Here is a 16,764-nt window from a genome sequence, read left to right as displayed (position 1 = left end):
ATGGCTGTGGGCCAGCCCTGCAGAGGAAGCGGAGGGGAAGCTTCAGAGAAAATGGAGGAGCATGCAGGAGAGCCTTCAGGGGGTAACTCCTCTCCATAGCCTGCAGGGACTTCCCTTAGCCTCAGTGGGCATGGATCCCATCTGAGGATATGAGCATACAGCGGAAATGAGGTACGCCCTTGGCGCTAGACACACCAACCCAAGCCTGGCGGCACCCATAGCAACAGTCACAGAGGAAGAATTCCTGCAAGGAAACTGTGCCGTGGGTTGTGGATGTCGCTGATCCTCATGGCCCATCTGGCCCAATCCTTAGCTATCAAGAAGCACCTACTGCACCAGACCAGACCTCATCACACCAACACGGGCCATCCAAAGGGCTCCTGCCTCACACTGCACACAAAAAGCCACCCTAGGGATTGTGAGAGTAGCAAGACGTGTTAGAAGAGTAGCCAGAACACAAGGAATGCCATCAGAATTCTGGATACTCCTAACATAGTCACACAAAGACTAATTGTTAAATAGGTGGTTTAAAAAGTGTTTGAGGAGGGATTGCTGTAAGATTGTGTCTCTTAGAAATGATGAGGAAGCTTTACCCATGATACCTCAACACTATGGCTACCTAAACAAAACCTGAGCGAGTATAGCACCAATAGACATGCTTACATGGAAGAGGGAATCTCATAGGGCCCCACCCAGAAATAAAGAACTGCCAGCAGCCAAGGAACACTGAGAGCAGGAGAAATAGTAGTCCCTTTTTATGAGTCCCCAATTAGTTATCCAATACCAAGTGGTCAGCCCTGAAATCATATACACAAAGTAACATTAACCAGATTGAACAGGTTATGTATTTTATTAACCAGGGGACAGAGGCCTGAAAGGGGTTGGAGAGAGAGGAGAGGATAAAGGATATGCAATTATCCTTTAATTTCAAAAAATCATAAACCAAATAAAATATTAGATTGAAAGGTATAAGAACATTTTTAGTTTTTCAACTTGGGAATGGAAAAGGCTTTCTTTAGCAAAATATTAATCCCTGAAAGAGGATGGGATTTATGAAAATGGATACTACTGTATGATGCAAGACACTATTAGTTAAGTTGTAAATTTAGCAGCAAACTGCGAAATACAACACACTTGGCAAACAAAAGATTATTAGATATTTTAGGTAGAATATAAAAATTGTTTTCACAGTTGATGGGCAGAAAACAGGTCAATAACAACATAGTTATCGAACAAGTAATCCTTAAAAGAAGAAATCCAGAGCCCTAGCAAGTTGGGGAAGAGAGGATGGTTTCGTGGGTGTCAAAAAGACGCACTTGAATGAACCTGCCATTATGAAACTTTGTACACTTCATACATATGCCGGGCAGTGGTGGCACATGCTTTTAATCCCAACACTCGGGAGGCAGAGGCAGGCGGATCTCTGTGAGTTCGAGGCCAGCCTGGGCTACAAGAGCTAGTTCTAGGACAGGATCCAAAGCTACAGAGAAACCCTGTTTCTAAAACAAAAACAAAAACAAACAAAAAAAAACAAAAAACAAAAAGAAGAAGAAGAAGAAGCAGCAGTAGCAGCAACAGCAGCAGCACTGGGGCTGGAGAGATGGCTCAGTAGTTCAGAGCACTGACCACTCTTCTGTGGGGCCCTGAGTTCAGTTCCCAGCACCCATCAGGCATCTCACAACTGCCTGGAACTCCAGCTCTAGGGTAGCTGATACCTTCGTAGGCACCTATTCTCACTGCACATAGTCACACACACACACACACACACACACAATTAAAAATAAAAAGAAGAAACATAAGACTCAATAGACACATAAGAAGAGAGTCAGCACTTCACAGTTCAAACACAATGAGAAGACAGAAAAACCATCAAGATTTATCTTCTCAATGATTGATGACAATGCAGCCAAACTGCTAATATTGGCAGAAGTATTAATAGATGGGTAAATCCACTTGAAAAGGTCATGTGGTCCTAGCTGCCGAAAATGTAAGATGCATACACCCTTTGAACCAGAGGTTTGCTTCTACAAACCATCAACGACAAACACTCACACATATTTACTTGGGCAAAATGCCAAGATTTCTATCCTGGCCTTCCTGGAAACTGAAAACCTGAAACTGTCAGTGGAAGTTGATTTCAAAATACAGTGTCTAGAAAGATCTACCCACCATTCCTGCTCACCCCACTGTTGCGTTCCAGAACAGCGGTGGCTCAGGTCAGGGGTTGGTAGCCACCCCATTCAATAAAATAGCCACTGGCTACACTGACTGCTTGAAAAAGGCCGGGCCCGACTAAGAAGCCATTAAGTGTGAAATGCACACGAGACCTCAGAGTTCTGGGTCAGAAACTCTGCATTTTGCTCCAGGACTGAACTCTCAGCCAGCGCTCTGGTCCCCTGCTCCATCGCCTAGGTCTTCCCACTGCGGAGGCCAAGTTCACTAGGAACATTTGGGCTGGGCTGGTGACAGTGGAGCTGTACCCTGGGCTGGGGCTTCCTGAGCGACAAACACACACAGTTGCATGGGCCTCTGCTTTAGTGGTGTGGGCTCAGCCGGGCGTGTGTGGCTCAGGCCCACCATCCAGTTCAGGTTTTAGAACAGGAGGAAGGGAAAGCAGCAAGAAGCTGCTAGCTGTCCCCATTACACACAGCCAGGCTGGCAGCCAAGAGAAGCCAAGCCTTCTCTGTTCTTCTGGTTCTCAGACACAGAGGCCACCACTCCTCAGTAAGTAAGGAACTGAGGCGCTGACCTGGGGACTCCAGGTGGTAATGTCTACCAGGCCCGCAGTCACTGTGGTGACAGAGTGACAGAGTGGTCACCATGGTGACAGGAGTAGAAGCCTTTGGCCATCAGTCCTAGTTTTCTGCATGGTAGCTCTAATGACAGAATGGTCACCATAGAAACCACAGGCCTCTCAGGAGCACAGAGGCCCTTGCAGGAGAAATCTACTCCACACCTGGTAGGAACAGCAGCATTGACTGTGACTGAGCCCAGAGAAGAAAGCTGGGTCGTGAGGGACAGTTACCTGTTGCCTCATCACTCGAAAGCCACCCCCAAGCCACAGGAGGGAGACACCTTTTCTGCTGAGTCTGTCTCAGGCCACCAAGCCGGCGCAGCTCAGCATAACTGGAAGAAAGTCAATCAACACTGAGGACATTTCCCTGGAACCACATGGCTCCTCCTGGAGAACACTGGGCCTGAGGGTGCCTGTGTGGGGAGAGGGCCAGAAGAGAACATGAAAAGGAGGAAACCGTGACCTCAGCCAGCTGCGGTGGACTGTAGTCTCTGAGGCCCGGCGCTGGTTGTGGCTGTGTGGGAGAAACCTGGGCTATTTCTGCTTTGGAGATCTGGTGGGGAACACTGAGGGGTCCCAGCTCGCCTGGGCTGGCAGCGGCTCAGATGCTGGATGACAGAACCAGGATGGAGACCACCAAGAAGGAAAAGGTACCCACCTCCTTTTAGGAGCATCCTTTTGTGTGTCCCCGACACTCAGAGATTTGGCTGCCACCAAGAAGGGTCTGCATCTCAGAATGTGCTTTTCTTTACAGAATCTTTAAGAAAGATGGGGCTAGGGGCACTTGTGGGGTGGAAAGATTTCTTCTTCCTAGGCTTGTGAGCCAGGAGAGGAGCTGCACAGAGATCTGGGAAGCGATCTGCTGGACACTCTGAGGTGGGGGGAGGGGGAGTCAGAGATCCAATTGGGGTGTCTGGCTGCCTGAAGTATTACTGGGACGAACCTACTGCCTAGTTTTGAGGTGGTACCGAACCACCACAAATCAAAGGCCTCCTTCTCCTCACAGCACTTCACAGGGGGCCTGAGGGCGGCTGCTCCCTGGTGAAGAGCCTAGGGCGGTCCTTTCCCCAACAATAGAGAGTTCCAGGTGTTGTCAGTGCTGGCCCTGGGCTGAGCAGTGAGCTTGCTGTGAAACATGAGTAGAGAAGACTGCAGGGTTCCTATTCTCACGTGAGCAGGATTCAGTCTCCCTTTCTGGAGACAACAGGATTCCCATTCTCAAGTGAGCAGGCTTCAGCTGTTTGGGGCACGGCCTGGCTTCTCTCCTCTTTGTGTGAAATGGCAAGGTCAGCATAAACACCCCCTAGCCTGCCTCTGCCAGGGCTGATGATGTTAGAAAACATCCATCCGGGCCAGCTTGAATGAGAGGGCCCACATGGTGCAGAAAGCGACGGGCCAGGACCCCAACAAAGTCTTACATGTGTCTTCCACTGGCGCTCTGGTTTAGTTAAGAAATGCCAAACCAGAGAACCACTCCACAACCCTTGGGGAGCACAAGGTGGCTGGAAACAGAAGGTGGTGAACATATGGGTTGGAGAGCTGGTGGTTTTTCTATAATGGGAAAAAAGCTATGGAGTGACTGCATACATGTTCACCTGATTCGGGCAGGCAATGGCCTCATGCTCATTTGAGGTCTGGACCTTGCCCACTAGAAGGGAGATGGGCATCAACTCTCCTCGTAAGCTGCTGTGTATGCCCTGACTTCCCAGAGCTCCTTTGCGTCGTCCCCCCAAGAGTCTTTAAAGCACACACATGGGTGTGTCTGTCTATGGCTAGTGTGTGCAGAGGGGTCCCTGACTTGGCCAAGCAAGGCACATTAGCTGCTCTGAGTAGCTAAAGTAGCATTGGAAGCTGCTGGCAGGACTGGATTCAGAAGGCATTAGACTCGTCAGCTTCCTAATTCCTGCTCTTACCTACATAGGCTGCGTATCCAAACCTCTAGTTCCCTGTAGCCTCTGCTACTGACTTGATACATCTGGGTCCTGCCGGGTGGAATCTTCTGTAATCCGCGGCCAGATCTGTGCTTCTCTCTCACTCCCCAGTATGAGTCTGTCCCTGAGGGAGGTGATGTCTGGACCTCAGCGGACAGACAGGCCAGGCTGAGTCTGGAGGCCACCACTTGGCCTCTTTGGGCCTATGACTGATTGCTAATTAATTAGAACAATGATGTTTGCCTCCGCCAGCTGCTAAGAGGACGGAGCTCTGCCTGTCAGGATGGTCAACTGCAGGGCTGAGCACACTGAGGAGCCGGGTAGACATCCTGGAAATGTGGGTGCTTAACTAAACGGATCTACAGGTCCTAATGCGAGTCTCCTGTTGCCACCAATAAGAGCTTAAAACAGCACATACTTGCTCTGTTAAAGTTCTCCATCTAAAATGAATCTCCTGGGGTTAAAGTGAAGGTGCTGGCAGACCTGGCTCCTTCTGGGCACTATAGAGGTGGCAGCTGCACCCCTCTCACCCAGGCTTCCATCGTCACAGAGCCTCTCCTCCCTGCTCTCCTTGTGACAACACTGGCCCAAACAGGTAACCCAGGGCTTTCTCAGTCACTAACTCAATCGCATCTCCCAAGTCCTTCTCATCACATTAGGTGACACACTCTCAGGTCCCAAGGGTTGAGACATCTGTAGGAACCATGACTCTGCCTCTTTTACTGTCCTGTCTCCCACACTAATACCCCCTCACCCACAAGCTCTTCCTTGACTCTCCCTGACATCCCACAGGCCTTGCACATTAGCGGTTCTGGGTTTGAGAGCATTCTCTAGTCAGCAGCAGATGCAGTCAAATTCAGGCCACACCCCCTCGGCAGATGCCGCACCCCTCTGCAGATGCCACACCCCCATGGGCAGATGCCACAGTCCTCTGCAGATGCCACACCCCCATCAGCAGTTTCGCTATGATTTCATGTACCTGTGGCCTACAGCTGTCCAAAATGTGTAGAAAATTCCAAAGATAAGCCAACAAGAACTTTCAAAGATTTACTTTTAATTATGTACATATGTATGTCTGTATCTGAGAATGTGCACATGTGTGTCCAAATACCCTTAGAGTCTAGAATAGGCGTCGAATCCCCTGGAACTGGAGTTACAACATGGGTGCTGGAAACTGAACTCCGTTCCTTTGCAAGAGCAGTGTACTCTTAAGTGCCGAGCCGTCTCTCAAGTTCCCCAACATAAGTTTAAAACTGTATGTTGTTCTGTGTAGCATGATGAAACATCTCACATGCTTCTCTGTAAATCATACTTCTGTAAATGTATCCACTATTTACTATATATTTAGAGTAATATATAGCAAGGCTATATTTGCTACCTGCCCAATATTCATTTAGAAGCTTTCTCCATTATCAGATTGATTGACAATATCTCAAACTTGTGTTCAAATAACATTTCTGCAGTAGCCTAACTGCTTCATGACGCCCAGTCTCGTTTCCTCACTCCATCTCCTTACGTGGCTGCCCCATTACCTCCCCTCACAGAAGGGGGAATGCAGGAAAGCAGTGTGTTTTGAAAGAACACTGCTTATAAGAACAGTCGTTATAATTAGTCTGATTATCAGTTGTTGCTGCTGGCCTCTTACCATGCCAAATCTTATATATATGTGTATATATATATATATATATACACCTATATATATATATATATATATTTCTCTGTCTCTTAAGTCTTCAAGTATCCACTGAGGGTCTTGGACTGCACCTCCATCACGGATAAGAAAAGTATATTTTATACAGAGTTTTAATTAAATTCTTACATTTAAATATAAAACAATCACATAGGACCATTGCCTTTCTGAGCAGCATTGAGGAGGATAAAGGAGAGGGGTGGGTTGTGCTCAGATTTTTCCAAGGTCACGGCCTTTGCATTTCATACTGAAGTCTCCTGCATGGCCCAGTGAGCCACGGGGCAGGGGGCGAGAGGAGGGAGCTCCGGGCATGGACAGGTCTTTAGTGTACTGTGAACGGGACCCATGTCCTCAGCCTTCCATCCAGTGTTGCCTCCTGAGCAGCCTGCATGGAAGGCTCAGCAGTAGAGAACACTGCCTGTCCCTTGGTTGTTTGTCCTAGGAGGGCTCTGAAGTAGGAAATACCTTCAGAGTATGGGGGGGGGGGGCGGTCAGTCAGCTCCTGGATACAGAAGAGAAACCTACTGATGTAGAATCTATGGGGACAGACATAATTCTCCACCACCTGTGCAGCTGCTCCCCATAAACACTCTTGGTATTTGACTGCTTCTGTGAGCCAAAGACTCTCAGGGCTCCGTCCATGGCCCGCGAGGGGGCCTCCTGTTGAAGAGCAAAGGGTCCTCAGAGACAGACTGTAGGGCTGTTCTGGTAGGGATTTCTTGGGTCATAAAAGCAGAGGCTGGGGTCAGGATTCTCTGCTTGTTACTTAGGAGCCACTCTGAGACCAGCCCAGCCTTTGCGCTCCTATGCTTCCCGGTGCCTGGGACCCTGGAAAGAGGCCAGGGCTTCCAGATTCGGTGAATAAAAAATTAGGATACTTAGGTCTGAACTTCAGATAAACAATCAGTGTTTCATTATGTGTCCCAAATAGGCCACGGGCACTGTATTTTCTTTGCCAAATTTAAGAAAAGAGTAACTCCTCCAGTCTTTCTGGGGGAGTTGATTCCATCTGGAGTGCAAATCTCAAGTGAGTCTGGTTGTGAGTTTGCCATCTCGGAGCCTTAGGGAGGGACCATGGCCCACCAGGTACCAAAGTGTGGGTGGGAATATTTGCACTGAACAGGATGATTATTCATACATGTAAATATGCCTAATACAGAGCTGATCAAGTGTTCATTAACTGGGTAGGTGATTCTGAAATTGCTTCATATCGTGTGGAAATATTTAGTGGCTTGTTTTACCTGGAGAGCGTTTTAATGACAGTTTCTGGGTGGGTATCACACTTTCTCTAACTTTTAACCCTGGAGTACAGGCTTCCTGTGGAGTAATCCTACCATCTGTAAATTAACTCCCAACGCATTTTCAGACTGGCTGCAAAGAGGGCAAGAGAGATGTCTCAGTGTAGTTCTTTTCAACAAAGCATGAGGACCAGAGTCTGTGTTCCCTGCATCCAAACAAAAGCAGAGCGTGGAGTCACACACCTGAAATCCCAGAGCTGGGAAATCAGAGACAGCAGATACCTGGAGCTTACTGGCCAGCTCAGGTTAGCCAAATCAGCAAGCTCTAGATTCTGTGAGAAACTGTATCTCAAACAAGAAGGTGGCAAGGCCCGTGAGATCTAAGTAGAGAAAGGTACCTGCTGATAAGCCTCATGACCCGAGCTTGGTCCCCAGGACCCACACGATGGAAGGAGAGAGCTGACCTCTGCAAGTTGTTATCTGACTGCCTCAGGAATGCCATGGCACGTGCACACACACACACACACACACACACACACACACACACACACACACACCATGTAAAACTGAAAAAACTCCTGAGCAGTTCACATACCCAGGAAGTTTAAGAGGGGCAATTTGGCTTGGATTATCTGGAGAAAGTTAGCAGGTAGAATTCATTCAGGCATGGCTCAACCCTCTCCATGAAGCCTTCCCGGAGAACTTCGGCCTCTTGGAAGTGGGCAAAGTAGCTTCTCCCTTGAGTCTGAAGGATCAGATGGTCTAGCAAAATTCTTGGCTTGGAGGCAACTTGGTAGAGAAAGCAAGCCTTAGGTTAGGAGAGGGGTTCTATGAGCAGATCTCGGCGTTCAGGGGGAGCTTGTTGTGGTTTAATGTGAAATGTCTTCCATAGGCTCATGTGTTTGAATACTTGATCCCCAGCTGGTGGCGCTGTTTGGAGAGGTTATGGAAGGTTTAAGAAGTGGAGCCTCCCCGAAGGAAGTGGGTCACTGGGAGTGGGCCTTGAGCAGATACAACCTTGTCCTATTTCTTCTTCATTCTCTGGTTCCTGAGTGTGGATACGATGTAACCATCCAGCCTTCTGCTTCTGCCTCCCTGATACCCATGCCTGCTGCTACATCTTCTCACCTTGAAAAACTGTATCCTCCTGGAGCTGCAAGCCAAAATAAGCCCTTTCTCCATCACGCTGCTTTTGTCCAGGTATTCTACCTTAGTGACAGAAAAGTAACTTAGAGCTAGTGCTATTTCCACTCGGCTCCCTTGCATACTGGCAGTATTTACAATGGAGGACACAGCAAAGGCCACTTAGGACTCTCGCCTGAAAAGCTAGTTGCTAGCTCTCCTCCCGCATAACACTGGGGTTCGGTCACCTTGCTGGGAACTCTCACTTCCTGACTTGCTTAAGTTCCTGACCTCCTCTCTTCTGATCCATCCAGGGTCACTTTTTATGCCCACTTCACCTCGTTTCCATTTCTTTAGAATTGCCTGATGCCGAGGGACGACATGTCAGTGGCACCCTGTCCATTAGGGATATTGGGCTAGTCCAGATACAAGATTAAACTGAGCACATCTAAAGGTAACATGATACATGTCATCTGGCCGACAGCCTAGAAGTCAGGGGTTCTCAGTCTCAAAAAGGCTCAGGTTAGCTTTTCTGATGACTGCCAGATGTATCACAAGGGCCTTGGGCACAAAGAGACCAAGCAATCTTCCAGAAGCAAAAATGGATGGTGCCTCATCCTTGCATGGCTCTGGGAACTGACCTGAGTGGAGAGACGGAAGGAAAAACAAGCATATGAACAGACAGAAACACTGGGATTGGATGCACTGGGTTCTTGGGTGGAGAAGCCTCAGCATACCAGGAGTTTAGTGTGTGTATCACTTAGAGCTAAGCCAGGAAGAGGAGTTATTGCACACAGATGAACAAGGAGGCAGGTGTAGCTAACCCGAGTAGGAGCAGTCTTCAGATCACACATACCCAGGGGGAAGCCACAGTGGGTATTTTCTGCACAGACTATCAGTGTCCACACATGGGCCCAAGAAGAGTTTGCCTTTCCTCTGAGCCTCACCCAGGGAAGACTTTACTACTGCAGTGGGGCCAAAGCCCTGGGCTCCTTGACTGCACCATGTCAACCACGAACATCCACACAGGACTTCATCCAATCCCTACAGGGAAGGGCTTCTATCGTCACACCTCCCAGATGCCTCATGGTCTAGAAAGCAACCCAGCAGGCGAGGACAGCAAGGACAAGCCAGACAGTTCTGTGCACAGTGCTGGGCATATTACTGCCTGACCCTGGGCAGAATGAAGGCCCTATGGCCAGGCAGGAAAGGACACTAGCTTTTTAAGAAACAAACAAACAAAAAAAAGGTATCTACTCCACCCTTGGAAGTACCACAGGCAAGAAGCTAGCCCAGGGGCCACAGTAGTTCAAAGTCACAGGACGTCAGACAAATGAGACCATAGATCAGTTGCAGGCAGAACCTCCAGGTCGCAGAGCCATTGCTGAGCATGACGGGCCAGGCCTGGGCCTTTGGACCTGCAGGAGGTGCAGTCTTCTGCTCTCTTGGCTCTGCCGCACAGAACGCAAAGACTATAAACCTAAGCACACAGCGAGATGTGGGCTCTAATCGTGACAATCACCAACCAATACTTGGGCTAGGACCTAAAATGGAGAGGAGGAGCTCCTCCCAGAAGCTGTTTTCAAGGGAATTCGCTCTCCCATTCAGTCGAGGCAGCCTGAGTTCCAGAAAGCTCTGACTCTCTTGACCAGAGACCTTTTAGGATGCATATCACCTTGGCCCCATAAAAATAGAGACTTGTGTGAATGGCAAGATTTTTCTTCTAATCCCTACGCAGTTCTGTCAAATGTTCTAGCATCAAATCCCTATTTGAATAGGATTGAAGCAGCAGTTTTGGAGGTATGAATTACTCATGGAAGGAAGCTAGAAAGAGTCCCCATGCCATCCCTTGCCCTGCATCCCACCATCAGAGCAGGAATTACAACCTCCGTAGTCCTAGATACCCAAAAAGTTTCCCAGGAGACCGCCGTATCTGTCTCCAGCATGGTCCTCTGCTCTTCCTTCTGAATGTGCAGCATTACTACAGTGGAATCCACCTCTTCAAGCCAGGTGTGGTGACACCTACTTGTAACCCTAATGCTCGGGAAGTGGAGACCAGAGGGTCAAAAATTCAAGACCAGCCTCAGCTCCACAGCAAGACTGAAACTCAAAAACTCACAACGAAAACATAAAATCCATCTTTTCAGGTGAAGTTTAATGAATTTGGTCAAATGTAACCACCAAGTTGCCTATCGAGCTGGGTAATGGCGGCATATGCTTTTAATCCTACCACTCAGGAGGCAGAGGCAGGTGGATCTCTGAGTTGATGTTGTTGGTGTTTTATTCCTTGGGCTTTTTGAGAGGTCTACCACCCAGCTCCCAAATAAATCACACAGAGAGAAACTTATTCTTACTTGTTAATGTCCGGCCTTAGCTCGGCTTGTTTCTTGCCAGCTTTTCTTAAGTCATCCCGACTACCTTTTCCTCCGGGCTTTTCCTTTTCCTTATGTCTGTCTATCTTACTCCATGACTGACTGGGTGGCTGGGTGGCTGACCCCTGGTGTTCTCCTCTCCTTGTTCTCTGGTTGCTCCTTCCTCATTTCTCCTTCTAGTTATTCTCTCTGCCTGACAACCCCACCTATCCTTGCGTCTGCCTTGCTATTGGCCGTTCAGCTCTTTATTAGACCATCAGGTGTTTTAGACAGGCAAAAAAAAAAAAAATCACAGCTTCACAGAGTTAAACAAATGCAGCATAGAGGAATGCAACACATCTTTACAACATTAAAACAAATGTTCCTCAACATAAAAAAGTAACACACCTTAAAATAATATTCCCCCAGCAAGTTGGAGGCCAGCCTGGTCTACAGAGTGAGTTCCAGGACAGTCAGGGATACACAGAAAATTTCTGTCTCAAAAAACAAAATAACAATAAAAGACTCCTCCCAGCACTCCAAGAGGCCTCTTGATCCTGCCTCCTTGCTGTCAATCATCTCTCCCACTCCAGTCCTTGGGAATCTAAGTTTGGTTTTTTCCTTCTTTATTTTCCCCTTCCAGAATATCTGTGAGCAGAGGCCTTGAGTCCAGTCTGCTGTAGCCGGCTCTTTCCCTGGAAACGAGCTTTGCACTGTCAGCAGCGCATTGCTCTTTGCCCCTTCCCACTGCCCAGCAGTGTCAGCATCTGGGTTGTTCCCAGCCCAAGCTGTCCTGTGTGAAGCTTCCGTGAACATTCTAGTACAAGTCTTTGTGTGTACACGAGTGCTCATTTGGCGAGCAGTGAGCTGTGAGAATGACATTGTGTAAGTAGGCATTGAAACCTTAGAAGGAACTGACAGACTGTGTTCCACATTGGAGGCAGCATCTGCCTTTCCCAGGGCAGGGTTAGATGACCCCAGTTGCTGAACATCCCCCCCAGTTCCTGCTTGTGTCCATGTTTAAGTCGGAGCCATCCTGGGGCTATGCAGTGGCATTCAGGGTAGGGTACTCTTCCATTTTATCTTTTGGACTAATGATGCTATATATGTTTTTGTGTCTATATTGGGCAATCTTTGGAGCTATTTTCTTTTCTTTTTCTTTCTTTTCTTTCTTTCTTTCTTTTTTTTTGTTGTTGTTGTTTGTTTTTTGTTTTTTGTCAGTTCAAGACAGGGTTTCCCTGTGTAACAGTCCTAGCTGTCCTGGAACTAGCTCCTGTACACCAGGCTGGCCTTGAACTCACCAGTGATTCACCTGCCTCTGCCTCCCGAGTGCTGGGATTAAAGGTGTGTGCCACCACTGCCCGGTGAGATGTTTTCTTTTAAAATAGAGATGCTGTATCTTACTGAGTAGGCAAGGCTCTTATATGTCCTAGTCCTGGACATTTTGCCAGGTGTGTGCTTGAAGAGGTGAGTGGCCCTGATAGATCCCGAGGGCATACGCCCACATTTATACCTATGAACCGTGTCCACAGCCTTTACTCTCTGTATATACACCCCAGCCTCTCTCATCCATCACTCCGATGCCTGCTATATGATGCCCCAGCTTGTTTGCCCCTCCTTCCAGATCTTGGAGGCAGGTAGATCTTTGATTCTAGGTAAGTCCTAGAGACAGAAGTAAAGAGTTAGAGCATCGTTGTTCCCCAAGCCCCACCCACCCTGCTGTCACAGCCAGACATGAGGTATCCCACCTCTACACCCTCACATTCGTTCCCTGATCACCAAAACCTCTTGACTGTCATCACTCATTCAATAGGTCATTTTTGTCCGAGTCACTGGCAAGGCTTTCATAAGCATATTTTTGTTGTTCTGGAGATCAAACCCTAGGCTCTCAGGTAGCTAGGTAAGTGCTCTGCCACTGAGTTACATCCCTAGCCCCAATGTATCATTTTGTTTTTGTTTTTGTTTCTGTTTTTAGCATCTGGGCTTGGCATTTGTATAAGAGGAAAGGCTCCACATGAATCCCTGTTTCAACTATTGGCACCTCTCTTCTTGTCTTCCTGAGGGAAGTTTTAAATAATCTACATTATTTGAAAATCTTCCATCTCTTCTCATTTTTGAAATGCCTTCGTATAAGTCATGTATAAGTCTCATGAGCCTTACAAACTCCCTGCATCCATAACTAAACCCCTTTTTTGAGTTGTTTGTGTCTTTTCTGCTATCTTTGATCATATTATGCAATGGCAGTCTCTTATTTCTTTTTTATATTTCTTTTTTATTATGTATACAATAGTCTGTGTATATGCCTGCAGTTCAGAAGAGGGCACCAGACCTCATTACAGATGGTTGTGAGCCACCATGTGGTTGCTGGGAATTGAACTCAGGACCTTTAAAAGAGCAGGTAATGCTCTTAACCGCTGAGTCATCTCTCCAGCCCCCCAGTCTCTAATTTCTTATCTTTTGTGTATGCATGTGGTGAGAGAGAGAGAGAGAGAGAGAGAGAGAGAGAGAGAGAGAGAGAATGAATACAGAGGAACACATGACACCATATACACATGTGGAGGTCAAAGGACAGCCTTGGCTGCCACCGTGTTGACTGCAGCATAGCCCAGACACAGCATAGTCCAGTCTCCAGCTCACTTTCTGCCAGTGCCACAGCTGATTTAGTCCTGCTGCTTAGGACTCGTGACAATTCTGATAGGAGAATGTAATGGAGTAAAACCACCTCATGACTGGAAAGTGAAAGGAAGAAGAGGAAGGCTGGACTCTTACTATATCGTCATGGGGCACCACCCACCCTGACCTAAAATGTTCCCTATCCCTATTGGACTTTGGGAGGACATTGAAGAACCAAACTTAAACGTCAGCTCCTGTTCAGAAAGAGAAAGAATGAGAAACAAAATTTCACAGCAATGAGGAAGTGTCACCATGCAGGACCTGGGAGGACACCCTGCTGGTGAGTGTATTTGAGAGCACTTGGTTCTTCTCTGTGCGGAGTTCACACCCTCCCCAGCCTCAGCTCTACCTTCAGAAGACTTGTGGGCACTCTGGATGTGCACTATCCTTCCGCAGCCCACTCCCTGCTGATAATATATGGGTCCCAAGAGTTATCTTTTGGTTTGAATAATCAAAGTCTTCTTTTCCAGCCAAGTTTTTAGGATGTCCCCCTCAAAAACCTCATGATATCTCAATTCTTTTCTCGTGTGGTTGCCCATGGATCCTCCTCCTCTGACTTGTATAGCTCCCTACCTTCTCCTAACGGTGGGACTCTGAGGCACTTGAAACAGCACACTGGAGTGAGAAGTTCCATCAATTTAGTCTTCAACCTTGTGAGTCCCTTGGTTTCACTGAGATATCCAGACTGGCCTTTGCCAAGATGCCCTCAAGTTTAGCTCCAGTTTTGGACCAGCAAAGAAGTACTGAACTGCTCGGGCCCAGTCTAGGTGCCATGTGGTAACTGTGCAAAGCACCTTCCATTGTTGAATGAGAGAACAGTGTGATTGTGACTAAGGAAGTAAACACCTGCTTTTACTAGGAAAATGGGAGGCTTATTAGTCATTCACTCTTAACTGCTGGGCTTTCTCCCCAGGAGAAATTTTTAAAAATACAGTTCAGTATGTCTACAGAGTGAGTTCCAGGACAGGCTCTAAAATTACAGAGAAACCCTGTCTCGAAAAACAAAAAAAAAAAAACCCAAAAAACAAAAAACAAAACAAACAAACAAACAAACGAAACCTCTTTTGGACTGTTAAGATGGCTCAGAGCACTGACTCCTCTTCCAGAGGTCCTGAGTTCAATTCCCAGCACCCACATAGTGGCTCACAATCGTCTATGATGAGATCTGTTGCCCTCTTCTGGTGTGCAGGCAAAATGCAGAAAGAACACTGTATACACAGTAAATAAATCTTTAAATGAATAAAGACCATTTAAAGTGTCATTAAACAAATGTTCTACAGCATAAACAAATGTGACACATCTTCAACTAATATTCCAGAGCACCCCACTATTTCCAAAACTATTTTATCATTCCACCCAGAAACTCACTAGATTCCTATTCCTCCATATCCCTAACAGGCACTATTCTTTTTATTTTAATGAATTTACCTTTCTATATTTGCAAAAATGGAATCATTCCTTTTTAGAAGAGTTATTTTTTTAAAGGTTTATTTATTTATTATGTATACAGTGTTCTACCTGTATGTCTGCTTGCATGCCAGAAGAGGTCACCCAGATCTCATTATGAATGGTTGTGAGCCACCTTGTGGTTGCTGGGAATTGAACTCAGGACCTCTGGAAGAGCAGTCATTGCTCTTAACCGCTGAGCCAGCTCTCCTGCTTACTTTACTTAGCATGCTATTATTGAGGTTAATCTGTGCTATATTGTGTACCAAAACTTCATTCCTTTTCATGGCTAAATTACATTTACTGGTTTGTACAGATATCTTTTCCTTCATTGATTCGTCAGTTGATAGGTAGTTGAGGTGTGTCTACCTTTTGGGTATTGTGAATATCACTCCTAATGACTGACCATTTGCATGCAAGAATTTGTTTGAGTCCCCGTTTCAGTTCTTTAAGAGTGTGTACTTAAGGGTGTAATCGATGGGTCATATGACATTTACCATGTTTAACTTTGCAATGAATCACCAAATTGTTTTGCACAACAACCGAATTATTTACATCCCTACCAGCAATGTATGAGGGACCCAAACTCTTTCCTCTGCCAATACGTCACCATGGCAACAACACCTATTTATTTTCTGTCCCCCACCCAGAAAACCTGTCCTTTTTTAAACACACCTGTCTTAGTGGTGAATATCTCAGAGTTATGCTTAGCATTTCCCCCAGTGACTAGCGTCTGTTCACATGCTCTTTGTCCACTCTTAAATCTTCTTGAGAAAAAGGTCTGTTCTAATCCTTTGCCCAGCACATGGCGTTATTTACTTTTTTGTTACTGTTGAATTGTAAGAATTTTCTTTATTGTTTTATATGAATTAAGCCCTTCCTTACTTGATGCAAGATTTACAATATTTTCTTTCATCCAGTGCCCTCTGAATAGTGCCCGTCTACCCACTAACTTTGTGGTTGTTTTCTGAGATAGGGCTCTTGCTGTGTTGCCCAGATTAGCCTTGAACTCCTAGGTTCAAATGATCTTCCTGTCTCAGGCTCCTGAGGCTGTAGCTACTGAACAGGCCACTGCACAAGCCCTTAACTGTTGATAGAGCCTGATTATCTGTGACCTCTTGTTGCCAGTGTCCTTGGTGTCACACCTAAGAAGTTATTCCAGGACTGGGCATGTAGCTCACTGGTGTAAAGGCCTAGACTTGATCCTCAACACTACAAAAAGTTAAAAAGAGGCCACTGTTAAGTCCACTGAGATTTATCCCGTATCTTCTAAGAGTATTCTGGCTTCATCCTTTCATTACATTTCTTTTGTAACTAACTTTTGATTGGCATAAGAAGTGATGGATTTCATTGTACTGTTCTCACACATATGTAGCATCACCATGTGCATCCTCTCGCCCTTTGAGTCACTTCAAGCTCATTTTTGTTATGGTGTTGGGGAAGAATTCAATTTTATTCTTATGTACATGGACACCAAATTTACCCATCTGAAGGGATTGTTTTTCTTCCATTGAATTGT

General features: G+C 46.6%; 1 protein-coding gene across 1 annotated transcript in view; it reads left to right on the top strand.

The window, feature by feature from the left end:
* The first annotated feature begins 2,963 nt into the window (after positions 1 to 2,963).
* Gck (glucokinase) overlaps positions 2,964 to 16,764 on the top strand; it is a 38,346-nt gene continuing 24,545 nt past the window's right edge. The window contains exon 1 of the mRNA XM_085692170.2: positions 2,964 to 3,444. Within this exon, the coding sequence (XP_085548296.2) occupies positions 3,400 to 3,444 (45 nt within the window). The 5' untranslated portion in view covers positions 2,964 to 3,399. The remainder of the gene's footprint in view (positions 3,445 to 16,764) is intronic.

Source organism: Myodes glareolus, chromosome 8, assembly GCF_982192425.1.
Source record: "Myodes glareolus chromosome 8, mMyoGla1.1, whole genome shotgun sequence".
In the NCBI taxonomy this organism is placed as follows: Eukaryota; Metazoa; Chordata; class Mammalia; order Rodentia; family Cricetidae; genus Myodes; species Myodes glareolus.
The sequence above is the reverse complement of the archived record's forward strand: the minus strand, read 5'-3'. Positions and strand labels throughout refer to the sequence as shown.